The 16,740-nt window shown below is 31.2% G+C and overlaps 2 protein-coding genes and 1 long non-coding RNA gene across 6 annotated transcripts; 2 read left to right on the top strand and 1 right to left on the bottom strand.

Moving 5' to 3' along the window:
- Positions 1-4,934: 4,934 nt before the first annotated feature.
- On the bottom strand, positions 4,935-8,189 carry LOC111878688 (uncharacterized). Of its 4 annotated transcripts, none has more exons than XR_002845850.3 (3): positions 7,623-8,181; positions 5,937-7,539; positions 4,935-5,714 (listed from the first exon to the last, which is right to left on the bottom strand). It is a non-coding gene; the product is annotated as an uncharacterized LOC111878688 (long non-coding RNA). The 4 variants fall into 4 exon arrangements; XR_006187027.2 differs by having other exon boundaries at positions 4,935-6,074; positions 6,213-7,539; XR_008226405.1 differs by having other exon boundaries at positions 4,935-6,244; positions 6,442-7,539.
- Positions 8,190-10,685: 2,496 nt separating this feature from the next.
- Positions 10,686-12,458, top strand: LOC111878638 (remorin 4.1). Its single transcript, XM_023875147.3, has 2 exons — positions 10,686-11,497; positions 12,056-12,458. The coding sequence occupies exons 1-2, from the start codon at positions 10,841-10,843 to the stop codon at positions 12,245-12,247; spliced, it is 849 nt and encodes a 282-aa protein (XP_023730915.1). The 5' UTR covers positions 10,686-10,840; the 3' UTR covers positions 12,248-12,458.
- Positions 12,459-15,146: 2,688 nt separating this feature from the next.
- On the top strand, positions 15,147-16,389 carry LOC111878618 (remorin 4.1). Its single transcript, XM_023875128.3, has 2 exons — positions 15,147-15,856; positions 15,939-16,389. Exons 1-2 carry the CDS (start codon positions 15,356-15,358, stop codon positions 16,128-16,130), a joined length of 693 nt encoding a protein of 230 aa, XP_023730896.1. The 5' UTR covers positions 15,147-15,355; the 3' UTR covers positions 16,131-16,389.
- The last annotated feature ends 351 nt before the right edge of the window (positions 16,390-16,740 follow it).

Genomic DNA, 16,740 nt, shown 5'->3' with positions numbered 1-16,740 from the left:
ATTTGTCGACATTAGATATTAAAAAAACCCCTTTCATCAAAAATTATAAAAAAACATTTAGAACCAGAAAAACCATTTGTATATTAAAAATCAAACATTCTTTGGGACATTACATCAAACACTTGGGGTGCTTATTTCATCATAGCAAAATCAAAATTTTTTTGTATGCAAGTTGAGGAAAAACAATAAATATAAGATCGTGTGGAGAAAAGAAAACAAATCATACAAAACAATTTTTAGATTCCAAAAATATTGAAAAGCTAAATGCCCTATAGACATGAAAAGAAATTGGGTTGAAATTGCTTTAAAAAATGACACAGACTTTTGATTTAAGATGTGAATTGACTAGAGACTTCTACTCTTTTACCTGAGATGATTAAAATGGGTATATGAGGGTGGTTAGCTTGATGACGATGGTGGCCGATTGCGGACAGGATGATGCACGGTGATGATGTTGGTTGGTATGTCGACACCTCCTTTATTCATCTTTTCGTCAAAACATACACATACATATAGAGAAGAAAGAAGAGGTGGATGCAACAAGGATATCATATATTAAGGTAGGGAAGTAAGTCAACTCCGGAGGTGGGGAAATAATGAAGATGATGAATTGTTAGAAAGGGGTCGATGGGTGGATTTTAGGGTTCATAAACCGATTTCCTAGATTTAAAGGTAATTAAAGATTTTCTTTATTTACCATAATTAATAATGGCTAGTATTACTAAAATACCCTTATAGATTATTTAATGATTTAATATTTCTAAATTTTTGATTGGTTCCTACGTCTACACAATAGATGTGCATCCACATTTGAATCTACCGATATATATATATATATATATATATATATATATATATATATATATATATATATATATATAGAGAGAGAGAGAGAGAGCTAGGTTCAAATGTTTTTAGCAACTATTGTGTGCATGAATGCACCAATAGGAATTTAAGAATAGTTTAATCATTAAATAAATTAAAAAGGGTAAATTAGTAAATCATGACTCTAAAATTATGGTAATTGAGATAAATGGGGGATTTGATTTTAAAATTACCAAAATAAAAGGAGGAAAAACAACCATCTTCTGATCCGCTTCTTCACAATCCAACCCTAAATCACGAAAGTCATCGGCACTACCAAATTCCCAGTTGGGGGCGATGTTGGTTGGCGAATCCTTGCAACCAACGAAATTGAACTCTACAATGTTTGGGCTTCCAGACGAAACATCCATATCGGCGATACCCTCAGTCTGTTCAAGACTGAATTGGAATTGGAGTTTGATTTTATGTTTGTTCACAGGTTTTCGTTACAATAATGATTCAATGGTTGTGGTTAAAAAATGGGGGTTCTACCATTTTCAATCAAAACCGAAGTCACATAACCATTTATGCTTTTTTTTCTTCGATCATATAGAAACCGAACACAGGAGGTATACCCTCCTGTGTAACTCATTTGATGTTGATGGTTCTGAATTGTTTTTTTTTCATTCATGATTCATTGAAAATGTGGTGATTTAGGGAACGCCCTTAAAGTGTTTGATGAAATGCCAAAGAGAAATATGACAGTCTCAGATTGTATTCATGGTTAGTGATGGAATCACCGGTTAATGAGGAGATGCTGGTAAGTTTACATGAACTTTATTGATCTTTGATTAAGTTTTTTGAGTTGGGTTTTTGTAATTTTTTATTTTTTTCAGAAATTCAGAGACACCATTCTTTGATGGCAGAGAACTTGTAGCTGTAAGTATTGATGATTCAATCTATGTTTATGATGTTGAAGCAAACATCTATCCTGATCATAGATTTGATGTTGAAGCAAACTGACTTTTCCTTATGTTTATGATGTTGAAGCAAACATACATATGGGCTGATCATAACTTTGCCTTGTTTACCTTTTTATAATATTTCCATTCTGAAAGAATAGTTTATTATATAAGAATATTATTGCTTTATTCTGATAGAATTTGTAGTTAATTAATTATATGTTTAATGTGCAGTTGTTACAAGTGTATCACTACAAAGTATTTGGAAATGAATTTGTGATAGAAATGGCTTGAAGACCTGATGGGAAAGGCTCCTTGTATAAAATCATTCTCATGCAATACAATTCTGACAGAATGTCAATGTCACAAAATGTCAATCTCATAGAAAGCTAGCATATTTTGAATTGGCTTAGAGGTCAAACATACACAAGACATCTAGAATGTTGTTATTTTTTAAGAATTATACTTATTATTCTTTCAGAATGTTTGTTATAATTCAATGAATCACAATCGTTCAATGTAATTATTTTGTATATTATTAGTTCAAGAATGGATTTTGTGTATTCTTTCAGAATATATTTACTAGTTTATGGTTGACATTCTGTCATTCTGACATAATAAAATCGAAAAATATGTTTATTACTTTATGGTTAAAATTTTATCATTCTGACAGAGTAAAAATCGGATTTTTAATTTTAAATTAATTTGAAATATTTAGATTTTTAAAAATAAAGGAATTAATTATCCCTAAAAATCCGAAAATTTCTTTTTTTAATATATGTTAATTGACTAGAATGCCCTTATGCTCAAATTTGTGTGATTATATGGTATATGTTATCCTATTCTACTATCATAGACCCTCAGATCATGACCTTTGATTATATTTCATCAAATGGTCCAGATCTGTGCATTCTGACACATAATAGTTACTAAAAACAAAATAACCTAACCCTATATATATATATATATATCTTTACTATCTTATAAAACAAATCCCACTATTTCTAAAAATAGATTGAATAAAATAATAATATTTTTTTAAGACGTCCAAATCATTAAGCTAATTGTACAACTAATCACTAATAAAATAATATTAAAATTTAAACAAACTCCTATAAATTTTCTCTTCTAAGGTTTTGACCAGATCTTTTTTCATCCAAATAAATACTCAACACCCTATAATTTGGTCATTTCATGAATTTTCTTTATTTTTAATACGACATGTTTCCTAAAACAAACTAATGATTGAATTGAAAATAATCATTCTCCATCGAGAAGAAATTAATTGTCGAAACAAACTATTTGTCGTTCGCCGCTTTACGCGGGTAAACGGCTAGTATATATATATATATATATATATATATATATATATATATATATATATATATATATATATATATATATATATATATATATATATATATATATATATATATATACACTAGTGGTGGGCCCGCGCAAAGCGACGGTGGCACATAGTTTCTTTCGGCAATATGTTTCGTTTACAAAAAAATATTATATTCTAAAAGGAAGCACATGTTGAAGACAATTGAATCCAAATTTGGTGTTATTTGTAACATGATACATCAAATAACCGATAAAAGTAAACATGTCAAGGCGGTACAGAATAAAAAATGTTTAATTCATTCAATCAAAAATAATTGAATTATATAAGAACACAAAAAAAGGAAAATATGTAACAACACATGACTGATCATACATTATTAATCTCACGATAATTTTTTGTAAAGCATGTTTGATGTATAAACTACATCACCTTTTAAGTTTTTGTTAGACTTAACTAACATTTTTGTATTGCCATGTGAGATCCCTCTACACAATGCAATAGAAATTAGTCATACGAGAATATTGTGTCTGATTGATACTTATATTTGGAATTGTTTGTTTTTGAGCTTTATTGATTGTCATTGCAAAGCATAATCGAATAGGAAATTATTTCCTCTTCAGCTTGAATGCGAACAAGTCATCATCAGATCGGCATAAGGAATCTTAGGCAAAAATATAATTTTTCCAGCATGTTGACTAATAGTTATTTTTGCATCAATGACATTTTGCTAAAAACTTTTGCATATCAATCAGGTGTCATTACACAATCCATTTGTAGGGTCAATATTCCGTAACACTATTATTGGGCATCCAACTTTCAACCGAAGGTAATGAGGAGGTAACCCACTAACAGTGATCGAGTTCAAGAATTCCAACAGATAAAAGCATATTTAGCATATATAGTTTCATCGATACTTTAGTAAATTCTCTCTTCTCCGTGGAATCCATCGATCATTTAATCGTTAATCGCATCGACACTATCTTTTTTTGTGGATAATATTGTGCGAGATATGATATAATCTCATTCAGACTTATTGAATTTCAAGAAGGGAAAGACTGCATCAATCAAAGAATCCAATGAAGACTGCATCTATCAAAGAATCCAATGATTAAAGCTTAAGTCTACTGTTTATAGTAAATTCTCTTTTCCTTGTGGAATTGATCGATGATGTAATCGTTAATTGTATCGACATTATTTTTTTTGTGGATAATATTGTCCGCGATATGATGTAATCTGATTGAGACCTGTTGAATTTAAAGAAGGGAAATACCGAATCAATCAAAGAAACCAGTAAAGACTTCTTCAATCAAAAAAATCCAATGATTAAAACTGTTTCATCACTGAATAATTGTAGAATATATTTTCAATTTTAGATATTTGCAATTATGATTCTAAAATATTTTCTTTTGCAAATTTGGTTTGTTTTGGAGTAATTTATAGTTTTTCTTTCTGAGTGAACATTTAGGATTTTGATTCCAAAATGTTCTTTTGCAACTTTGTTCTTTATTTTGAAATATTATAGTATATTTTGTGTCGTTGTCCTCAAGTTTAACAAATGATTGTTGGTAATTTACTTACAATTTAAATTTTAGAATAATTTTAGTATCTAAAGGAAATTGATTCATTCATTTTATGTAAATTGAATAGTGTTTTTTTTATTTATTTACATACCTGGCTATTTTAGAATATATTCTTTCATTTAGTGTATAAGTTGTTGAAATGGTTATGAAAAGATGATAAAAAAAACAATTTCAATCATGTGGAGTGACACAAATTCTATGTGATGTATTATTTGTATTTATCAAAAAACGAACAAGATCTTTAAATTAAATAAATATATAATCAATAATAATAGATAACCAATAAAATGCTCATACATCCTCTTCTTGTTATAATTGGTCTTTTAAAATCAACCATGACTCATAATAAAGAGATTTTGCCCATGTAGCTTCCTTCGAAACCCTTGCAATCAACACCTGACTGACTGCCTTTATTATCTCCTCCACAGCTTCCATTTCCTGCCACTGTTACCCATTCTATCCTACATGAAAATAAAATTGTTATAAAAACTAACTATATACTGACTATAAACCAAAAAAAAGTATTGATATTAATCACTTCATCCTATATGAAAAACAGATTTGTCAAAAATGGATTATACTACTATAAACCAAAAAAAAAGGTAAAGTTATGTTTTTTCCACCTAATTAACGTTTCCGGATTACTTAAGTAAAAAGGAGAATAATAAGGCAAAATAAATTTTTTTTGTCTCTTTTGTTTCTAGGTATTAACATGTGAGGACATGATGGTTTATATGAAGACTTGGCATGAAACAATGGCATCTGATCCCTTCAACAAGCCCTATGCATTAGATTCCCTATAATTTCTAATTTCCCACGTAGAGTCTTCCCACCAACTAAGAACCCAACACTCAAAAAATGTCAAATTTTGTACTTGGCTTCCTTTCAGATATCAACGGATGTCCTCAAAAAACATTAAAAATAGTGATGATAAAACTTGTACATATATCGCTATATGCAATACAACACGATGCACATCCATTCAGTCTCCTTTTGTCTATCCAATACATAATCAATAACCTGCACATCCATAGCAAAAACAACATCAAATTAGCACATACAGACATCAAATATGTTTATAAAGACGGGGTGTTTATATACAAGAACACGACTGGAAAAAATGTATGCCTTACGAATTCTGTCTTGGTTGAAAATTATATGAAAACCACATATTTAAACCACTAAAAATATACAAAGTTACCATCTTAATTAAAAAACCAAAAAAATTGAAATGTAACATACCAAGTGTCTCATAACAGGAACCTATATGAGAATGATATCCTTAGTGTTTCCTAGTAGGAGAACTTGTATCCAGTTTGTTGCAAGAATTACTTCCAATAAGCCAAATTGTTCAACATTGGGCTTAGATTCCAATGTTTTCTGAAATCAATTTAAAAACCTCATGTAGTTTGAAAATAGTTATGCAATAGATCAATATAACTTTCTTATATAAAAATAAATCAAATCAAAACTGATCAAAGCCCTAGAAATTCATAAAAAAGAAAAAAAAACACATACATACAATACATCCATGGATCTGTAGAAGTTTCCTGCAATAAAAGAATCATTTCATGGTTAGGGAACATAGGAGCATTGGGAGTTTCTTGTTCAAGCTTCAGTCCAGCAATACATATATGGAATCAACAAGAAAACCAATAAAAATAGAATTTCGTGTGAGAACACATATAAAACATTAAACATATATTGAAAATGGGGATTAGGTTTTGAGAGTGAGAGAAGGGTGGACCATGGTGGTAAACGACAGAGAGGCGGATGTTAAGCCTTCCGGTGGGTGTGATAACGATAGTGCGAATGTGCGATGTCTTTAGCATTGCGAGATGTGTGGTTGTGTTTTGATGTGAAGTCGTGCTGCCAGTGGGCAGTTGTCCAAGGGCGGAGCCAATGTCGAGCGCATTGATTATGGTGGTGGTGCTTAGTAGTCGAAGAACGAAAGAGTTTGGAGACAAAGCAAGTTCATGTTAGGGAACTGAGGTTGAAGAAGAGACACGACAATGTTAGTGGTGTGCAGATGGGGGGCTGTAACACCATCATATGTGCTCCACACATCCATGTAAATGCTTGTTGCTAGATCTAAAGAAATATAAATTGTTGAAGGCGAAAACATGGGTAGAGGCTGACTTGGAATCCTTGGTTTATACAGAGAACTTGAGATTTTAGGGTTTCAATTGTATTTTTGAAATTTAAAATGTTGAAATTGGTCAGTTATGCATTTAAGTAGGATGACGGATTCAACAATTGTTAAATAAATAAGTATTAAGTTCTGATATATGTGTAAAAGATAAAAGGCGGATAAAATATGTTCCAAAAGTTATGCATTAGATAGTTGCAATCTATGTATGTAGGACAAATTCAAAATGTAAATAATATTTTACAAATTAATATTATTTTATTAATGGTTAGTTGTATTTTTAGCTGTGTACGTCTTAAAAAAATAATATTATTATATTTAATATATTTTTAAAAATAATAAGATTTTTTTTATAAGATAGTATATATATATATATATATATATATATATATATCATGTTTTAAAATAGTACGACTTACTTGAGGAAATCGAGGTTATAACACATTTGGAATAAATCACAGGTGGTGGAGAGACATAGATGGAGATTTAAGTGTTATATAGGAGTAAAATAGAATATATTTGTTTTTCCAAAAAAAAAAATAATAATCAAATGGTAGCCGGCCCTTCTTTAAACACATTCCACCGTCAACTCTCGTGCCTTGGCATTGTCGAAATGGAAAAGTTAAGTTTCCATGTATTTGAGCTTGTCGCGGTAAATTATCAAGCGTTTTTCTTTTCTACATGCCGACATGCACCCTAATTTCATAAAAGACAATATTAATATATATATTTTTTTTATTGCAAAAAAATAACTAAAACGAAAAATTTAAAATACTTACATGCCAGTGTCATCGTCAAAATTCTTTGTGTTGTAAACAATCCCTAACACCATGACATCCTACCCATTGCTTGCCAACTCCATCTTCAACGTGCTCAAAATTCTCCTAAACCTTAGACTTTTGGCTTGTTTTGTTAAGAATCTTCAAGTCCGATTGAACATTGCTTGATGATGTCTTTTTTCGTAAATGATTTGAGATGGCAAATAAAACTAGAGAGAATCCATAGAAAGAGTTAGCAGAGAAAAGTGTGAGATGAGGTGTGGAATAGAACCATAGAAACTTTCTGTGCCAAGTATTTTAAATACTAGTATACCCCGTGAACCATTTGTGTTAAAAAAACTTGTGTATTTTTTTTAAGTATAACGTTTCTCGCTAGAGTACGTCACATCGGCAGTGTTAATTCAATCCGGGTCACGGCCAATGATCTTGTGTCACGTGATATGGACTTCCTCTGAATATGTGACGCGTGTGAGCGCATTATTGGTGAGGAAACACCTAATTATGTGGGCCCTCCATATTGATAGATCTTGGCCGACAGTTTTAAAGTATTATAAAAGAAAACAAAAATAAAAATATATAGAGATTTTTTGTATATATAAAGATGTTTGGAGACATACGTCCTAATCTACCACAATCATCAAATATTTTTCTTTCATATGAAATTAAACTGAAAAATAAATCTCAACAATCTTGAGACAATCATCTGTTTTACGTTTGTTAATATAGAAACTAAAAAGAGCATTAGCTACTATCGCCTCATTTGCTTTCATATAATCATATTATGTAAGGGAAACAATAATACTAGAAATAGACTCTAAAATCTCATTGGAATGAAATAAAAAGGTGAATATCTACAATTTACAATTATCTCTCTATGACTATATAAACGAATGTTTCACATAAACGGCTATTTCACATGTCACATGTCTAATAGTATGAAAATGGTAAACTTTAAATCTGAATAGGTGCGGATTTATTATTTCAATATACCCAGAGGATGCAAATAAAACACTGCTTTAACTTAAGGGGTAATTGCATTATCTCAATTAAAATAAGGATTAAAATAATAATGAAAGACAAAAATAATGCAAAATAAAATATTCTAAATCTTTGACACGTAGCTTTTTATGAATGGTATATCTGGCCACCTTTCCGACCTAAGTTTAGTGGACTTCGACTTATTTGTCCAGACGTTTAAAAAAAATAATTTCTATTTAAACTTTTCTAATTAATTTATCGATAACAATAATAAATAAATAAAAAGTAAATTACAAATTTTAGCCTATTATATATAAAATTTCAGGCTTGATCGATGTTCAATTAATGCATTGTTCATATTTTTATAAATTCCACCTACCTTATTATATCATCTCGATTCTCGAATACATCAGTTTCAAAGATAGAGGCTCCAGTATAAATCTTTGGGTAAATAGCACAAAAAACATTTTTTTTACACAGAAATTCGATTTTGACACCGTGTTTTTTTTTGTGTCAATTTTGACACTGTGTTTTCCAATTTGTTACAATTCTGACCACCTGACCGGTTAACCAGGTTGCATGCTGACGTGGCATGATGACGTGTCAGTTTTGATGACGTGGCATGCTGACATTATATGCTGACGTGTCAAAATTGAATTTTTTTCTCACAAAAAACACTAAGTTTTCATTTTTTTCGATTTTGACATTAAGTTTAATTTTTTCTTTCAACTTTGACACTATGTTTTTTTGTTCCAAATCGAACATCATTTTTTCAAATTTCGTTCAATGTTGACAATTTTCTATTTGAAACCGTATAAATATTTTTTTAATACATTTAAACCGTATAAATATGTTTTTTTTTTCATTTAAAAACCATAGTTTTGTATAAATAAATTTTTTTACACTCAAACCATATTTTTATGTATAAATATGTATTAGTTATTTAAAAATTGTATTTTATATTAAATATGCAACTTTAAAATGTGTTTGGAGATTTGGAGGCGTGTAGTTGATCAAAACTCGAATATCAAGTTTCCAACCCATCAAATTTTTACATCTTATTAGAAGCTTATGGTTAGTTTGATTCTCATGATATAACTAATGCTTTGATTGTAAGAAAAAAAAACACCTTGTATTTAAATAAAAATGTGGTTTAAACAAAAAAAATATGTTTATACGGTTTAAAATGTAATAAAAAAAATATATTTATACGGTTTCAAATGGAAAATAGACAAAATTGAACAAAATTTGATAAATGATGTTTGATTGGAACAAAAAAACATAGTGTCAAAATTGAAATAAAAAATTAAACTTAGTGTCAAAATCGAAAAAAAAAGTGAAAACTTAGTGTTTTTTGTGGAAAAAAAATCAATTTTGACACGTCAGCATATCATGTCAGCATGCCACCTCATCAAAACTGACACGTCATCATGCCACGTCAGCATGTAACCTGGTTAACCAGTCAAGTGGTCAGAATTGTAACAAATTGAAAAACACAGTGTCAAAATTGACACAAAAAAAAACACGGTGTCAAAATCGAATTTCTGTGTAAAAGGAGTGTTTTTTGTGCTATTTACCCTAAATCTTTAACCGATTCCATGTCATGCTCATCTTCAATAATCATATAATATAATATGCATTAAATATATGTGCACTGACAATATATATAACAAATAATTACATACTCTTTTTCCAGAAAAAATACACGTATCCTTTGACTATTGCAAATGATCATGATCGGATAACTTCAAATACATGTTCAATATATTGTCTATACCATTAAACTATTAATATTTATTGTTAATTAATCTTATCAACATTGAATATTACTATTTTGACTTATAATTTGTAATTTAATCAGTACTTTAAATAGGTTAAAATCGTATTCTTGCTTAATTATGATTTAATATTGTACGTACTATACTTGGTCCATCTTAAAGATTTTTACAAAAGAAATTAAATAACATAAGGGTAATTAGAATAAATTTGATTTTTGTACGATAATTAAGTATTTTAAAAAAATTATTAAAATATAATTGGGAAGTAAATAATAAGAAAGAAAACACTCCTTTTGTTTTGTATTGAGCCATGGGGTTAAGGAAATTGTAGCTTCCTTTAGTTAGCCTTCGCTCCATGCAACTTCCACCACATGTGTGGCTCATATTTGCTTTAACATAAATCATAATCCAAACCCCTTTACTCCATTTACATGAGCTTTTCTCTTCGTCTCTAAAACCGCCATGTTCATTGAAGCTTCCACTAGACAGCATCAACAACAACAAGATGAAGATGAAGACGATGAAAACATAAGAGAAATACATGCCCTGTCGCCACCATCACTATCACCACCACCACCACCACCACAACAACAACAACAACCACCGCACCACCCTCGCCGGGGAGAAACTTGGGAAACAACCAGCCACAGATCATCAAATCTCTCCATAGGCAGCACGGAAACCGAAAACTTTACCACCATGAGTAGGGAGTTTAACGCCTTGGTACTTGCAGGAAACGACATAGATGTTAATGAACACAACGAGCCAATTAGTAACTTGCAGAGGATCAGGGAGGAAGAAATTCTGGTGGAAAACAATCCTTTGGCGATTGTTGCGGATAATAATCCAAGGGTGGCTTCTCCGGCAAGACTTGGTAACGGTGGCGGCGGCGCTGGTGGTGGTGGGATGAGTTTGATAAGTAGTAGCAGTGGGGGTACCCATGGCGATGTGTCTTCTGTGCAACGGGTGAAGAAAGAGGAGGTGGAATCTAAGATATCGGCATGGCAGAACGCCAAAATTGCGAAGATCAACAACCGTTTCAAGCGGGATGATGCGATCATCACTGGTTGGGAGAGCGAACAGGTTCAGAAGTCCACTTCGTGGATGAAGAAAATCGAGGTACTTAAAGTGTAATAAAACAAAATTATGGGATCTTGTTGCAAGTTTTAATCGACTTATCACAAAATAGGTAAAAAGGGTAAATACGTATTACGTACTCAATACTTTTTACATTTTATGATAGAATTTAAAATTTTCGATCCATTATCTTATACTTAAGATATTAGATGAAAAGAAAAACATTTAACTATCAGATAATTTAATTAAATAATAAAATTTAAATGTTATGATTGTTATGTTCTTATCCTATAAATCTTTTTTACATGATTTGATGTTTCCCTTTTTGGAAAGAGCTAATCGTATAATTTCCTATTGGGTACTATTTAAAATGTATTTGATACAACATAAAGCTCCATGTTATAAGGATCCAATAACAAATTGGGAGATGAGTAGATTTGGTTGATAAATTAGAGACATTATATTTCAACTGGTGGGGTATTGTGCTGTTATAAAGTAAAAACCATGTATTTATATTTAAATTTCATAAATAAAAACTTTGCAAGTTTTATATTATATTCTATATACGTGCAAACTTATCATAACGTCTATGTTATGTAGAGAAAATTGGAGGAAAAACGAGCAAAAGCAATGGAGAAGATGCAAAATGATGTAGCAAAAGCTAGAAGGAAAGCAGAGGAAAAACGAGCAACCGCAGAGGCCAAGAGAGGAACCAAAGTGGCCAGGGTTTTGGAAATAGCCAACTTGATGAGAGCTGTTGGACGAGGTCCTACAAAACGATCTTTCTTTTAGCTTCTTATATAAGAAAATGTGTAAAAAGATAGAAAGGGAAAAAAAAATAAGTCGGGTTTGAATAGTGTATGCCTTTGTCATATATTGTTTTAATGATTTTGAATTAAAAAACGCCCACCCATATGAGCTTGGGGGACGGTAAAGGTTTTGTACCCTAAAAGTTCAAGTGTTAATTGGAGGAGAATTGATGTGTGTTTGGATTGATGCACAATGATGAGTCTCTTATTCGAGTGTGTTAGCATCATTAGAAAGCTTGTGATCTAGAGAACATTTTGTACATTTTTTTTGGTTATAAACTATTTTATGAAGTTAAAAGTTTTATAAGTTTGCTACAGGTGAACTTTGCATTTGCAATATTTGTGCTAGATTTTATGTAGCTAACTTGTGGCCGGATAATATAATTCATCATATTATATGAAATGCTATTAAAATATATCTCATATTTCATCATATTATACTAATTAATAACAAAGAGTTCTCCAATCATTTTTAGGTTTAAAAGATATTCCTTGAATGCCACATCATATTTTCATTACTATAACAAATTTTGAGTGTAAACATGATCTTGAATCTTTTTATAATGGCTTGCTTTCTATAATCCTTCTATTGCCAATCCTGACATTTAAAAAAATAGAGCCAGAGTATATATATATATATATATATATATATATATATATATATATATATATATATATATATATATATATATATATATATATATATTAATGATTTTGTAAACAGTGTTAAAAAACCATATTTGTTGCTTCGAATAGTATTATGAAGAGTATATGAATATATGATGTTATTATCACATCTATTTGTGTCATCTTGTTAAAGCTTGACATTTTGTTTAATATTTTCACCTCTTCTTTAGTATTCCAAATAAACGATTGGATACAACTTCAAAGAGATGAATATATACAACTAAAGCCTAGACACTATTTGGAAGGGCATGATTGATGATATCTAATACATGAATATCATGTCATATATCCTTGTAGTCACGATATCTTTTGTTTACTGTGTAATATTTTCCTATAAAAAAGAGATGTAAAATAAAGTTATAAATAGAGGTTAACACACAAGTTTTTAAGGATTGTCAAACTACTTGTACCTTCCAATGGCTTAAGAAAATTCATAGAAGATGTCTCAATCACATGAAGAAAAACTTAGATATCATGTGTTAATCCTTCCCATACCAGATATGAATGCAAATCACTTGTCAAAGTCACATGCTACCATGAAGGTGGACATTTTAATCATATACCACTATATTATAATAATAATAATAATAATAATAATAATAATAATAATATTAACAAAACAAAACAAAACTTTACGAATGTTCCCTATGATTTACAAAAAATATTACTTTGAGGATAATTATTAGAAGCGTTATGTTGTTGGTACTTGTGGTTTCAAAACCTTCCATGATTAGTCATTTTAGCTTAACTTTATTAGTAACAAGGTTAAATATGTGTGAAATAACTAATTTATCTTTCTATATTACTTTGGTTATTTTTCAATTAAATGCATTCTTCTTTTATCCCTACCCCCACCCTACCCTAACTTCCTTCTTACTATATCCCCTCCCTCTCCCTTATTCCCCGCATCCCTTTTCCTCTAACTACCTTTGTCTTCTCCATCCACCACCACCTGGAATTCCTTCGCCATCTGAATCAGCTACATAAGTTTTAAGAAAAAGAACAAACGGATCCTGTTTGTTTGGGGATGAATAAGATAAAAACAAATAAAAAAAACCCAGAAACGCCTTTAGATATGGAGATGGGAGTAGGGTGGTGTATAGGAGGAATGAAACCTTGATAAACTAAAGAGTAGAGTCTCGTGTGAGTGAGGCCGATTAAGAGAAGCGGTGGCAGGGACGGGGAATCAAAGAGGTTGTCGGTGATGTGCAGCTACGTCTCTTTTCGTTGTGGTATCAATGAAATACATGTTATGTATTGTCTGTTATCTAAAAATAATGGTTCCTAAGGTTTATATATAGTATGTTACAAAAATAGTCATATAGGTTTATTGAAAACTTCAAATTTGGCATAAAATTATATTAGTTATTTAAAAAAAGTAACACTTCAAAAGTAAGATTTAACGTCCGCAGAACTAACAAGACAACAAAATAAAACTACGAGGACCGACATAACGTTTCTGATAGTTATCCTTAAAGTGATACTTTTTGCAAACTACATGAACCAATCATGAATTTTGTCTAATAATAATCATTATAAAATGCATATTTTCATTAATTAGTTTAATAATTTAATCAAACAAATATATTAGATTTTTCATATTACCAACATTATTTTAAATGAATGGGGTTAACAAACTCTTTTGGGCTAACATTCTTATGGGCTAAAATACTCTCAGGCCCAAAACATTTATTTAACATTAGACTTTTGAATAAAAGCCCAAGTATAGTTCTTTAAAATTTTACATAATCCGTGTTCAAGAATCAAGAATCAAGATGACCGGTTTGTATAGATTTAGGATGTTACATTACTTGTCCCTTGATAATTTTTTCCAGGTCGATAATTATATGTCAGCCACTTTTCCCAAAGTATTTGCCGTTTGCGAAGGAAAAGGTTTACGTAGTGGTATAGTTATCATGTCGGGTCATTTGGGGGTACAAGTAACACATGAAAACGTGGAGCTACCAGAATGGTGCTTCTTAAAAAACAACCACACTTATAAAACTGACCCGTGTAGTCGTTATTATATATTCGAAATTGAAACAAAAAACGCGTTTTGTCAATTTTATATCCGTCTTTAATATTGCTATAATCGAACCACTCCAATCACTTAAAGATAACTGTTGATGGAGGACCCATGACATGAACCTTCACATATTCAAATCCTTTTCGCCCACCAACTGCAGAAAAAGTTGGATTAATTTAATCAAGAAAACCTGCAAAGGAAACATCATGAAGACGAGTCAATTACGCGGAAGTAAATTAAACTTTATTATGTCACATTGCATATCAATATCTTGTGATCTCTTGTCTATCTTGGTTAATGCATATTTTTGTCCATCTGATTAGTGATTACACCCTTTTTGAATACTAAACTGAGAAAGTGCTCTAATTAACCCCACTAATGTCTGATTATGATAGAAGCGTCCAAGATCTTTATAGCGATGAAGATATTAGGGATGTACATGCTTTGACTCCACCATTTTCCCCTCTTCATTCATCTCCTTCCATGACTACAAGTGATCAAGCTTCACGTGGAGGTTTTTCAAATATGAGTGTTACTAATAGTACACTGGTGCTCGCAGGATCACCCATAGCGAGCAGAAGCAGCATAGCTGAAAACGATCATTCTGTCAACTGGGGTTTCGGATTGCATCCTCCGGCGGCCTTATCTTCTGTGTTAGGAGATCGTGGTTCTGTTGTAACTGCTGACCATGGTCGAGATGATCAGGTGTTGGTGTCTGTGACAAGCTTTAAGAAGGAAGAGGTTGAATCCAAGATAACAGCATGGAAGAATGCTAAGGTTGCTGAGATCAACAATAGGTTTAAGTGTGAGGACGCCATAATCAAAGGTTGGGAAAGCGAGCAGGCTCAACAGTCTGCTTTACGAATGAAGAAAGTCGAGGTATATATTGAGTCAAGTTCTATGTATTAAACAAATATGTTGAGTTGATTTGATGTTGTTAATTAGCTTTCTGTTGTTGCAGAGAAAGCTTGAAGAGAAGCGAGCAAGAGCGTTGGAAAAGATGGAGAATGAGATAGCAAAAGCACATCATAAGGCTGAAGAACGAAGAGCATCAGCAGAGGCAAAGAGGGGAACGAAAATTGCTAGGGTTCTTGAAGTAGCCAACTTGATGAAGGCTGTGGGAAGGTCTCCTGTTAAGAACTCGTTTTTTTAAAGGCTCTTGGCTATCTTCCACTTTATGCATAATTTTATGATGAATGGAGTTGAAGAGGTAGCCGATATGAGTTGGAATCTATGGTTCATCTTGTTTTGTAAATAGACAAAATTGTGCTTTTGATGTATTGAAGTTTGTGAGGATTGTGTCTTGTATGGTATTTGCAATGTACAAGATGCTACTACTATTTTAGTTGTTCGTATTGCTGGTTATTCCGTAGTCTTTGAAACGAATCAAAGAGATTACTTTTCCCCTTATATATGACGATCGTTGTAAAGTACTTAAGTTTCAGCTTTTGTTTTTCTTCATTTTAATTAGAATTTGTCAAGAACATTCATTTATTAGGTGTAAAGGGTAAGAGCAGCCGTGAAAGAAATTTTGCGATTTAGGGGGTGTTTGACTTAACTTTTTAAGGGTCAAAAGTCCTTTTTGGAAAAGTTGCAAAAAGTCAGGGTTTTCCTGACTTTTCCAAAAAGTTGATTTTCCTTCTATCATAAATCGAAAAGTAGGTTTTAAAATTGTTTTACCAAAAATCTTTTGGCTTCTATCTTTTTCTAAAAGATCTTTTGGTTTCTCAAAAGCTAAGCCAAACACCCCCTTCGGTCTCTTT

The sequence above is a fragment of the Lactuca sativa genome, chromosome 9 (assembly GCF_002870075.4).
Source record: "Lactuca sativa cultivar Salinas chromosome 9, Lsat_Salinas_v11, whole genome shotgun sequence".
Lineage (NCBI taxonomy): Eukaryota > Viridiplantae > Streptophyta > Magnoliopsida > Asterales > Asteraceae > Lactuca > Lactuca sativa.
Note: the sequence above shows the minus strand (reverse complement) of the source record. Positions and strands in the feature narration are given on the sequence as shown.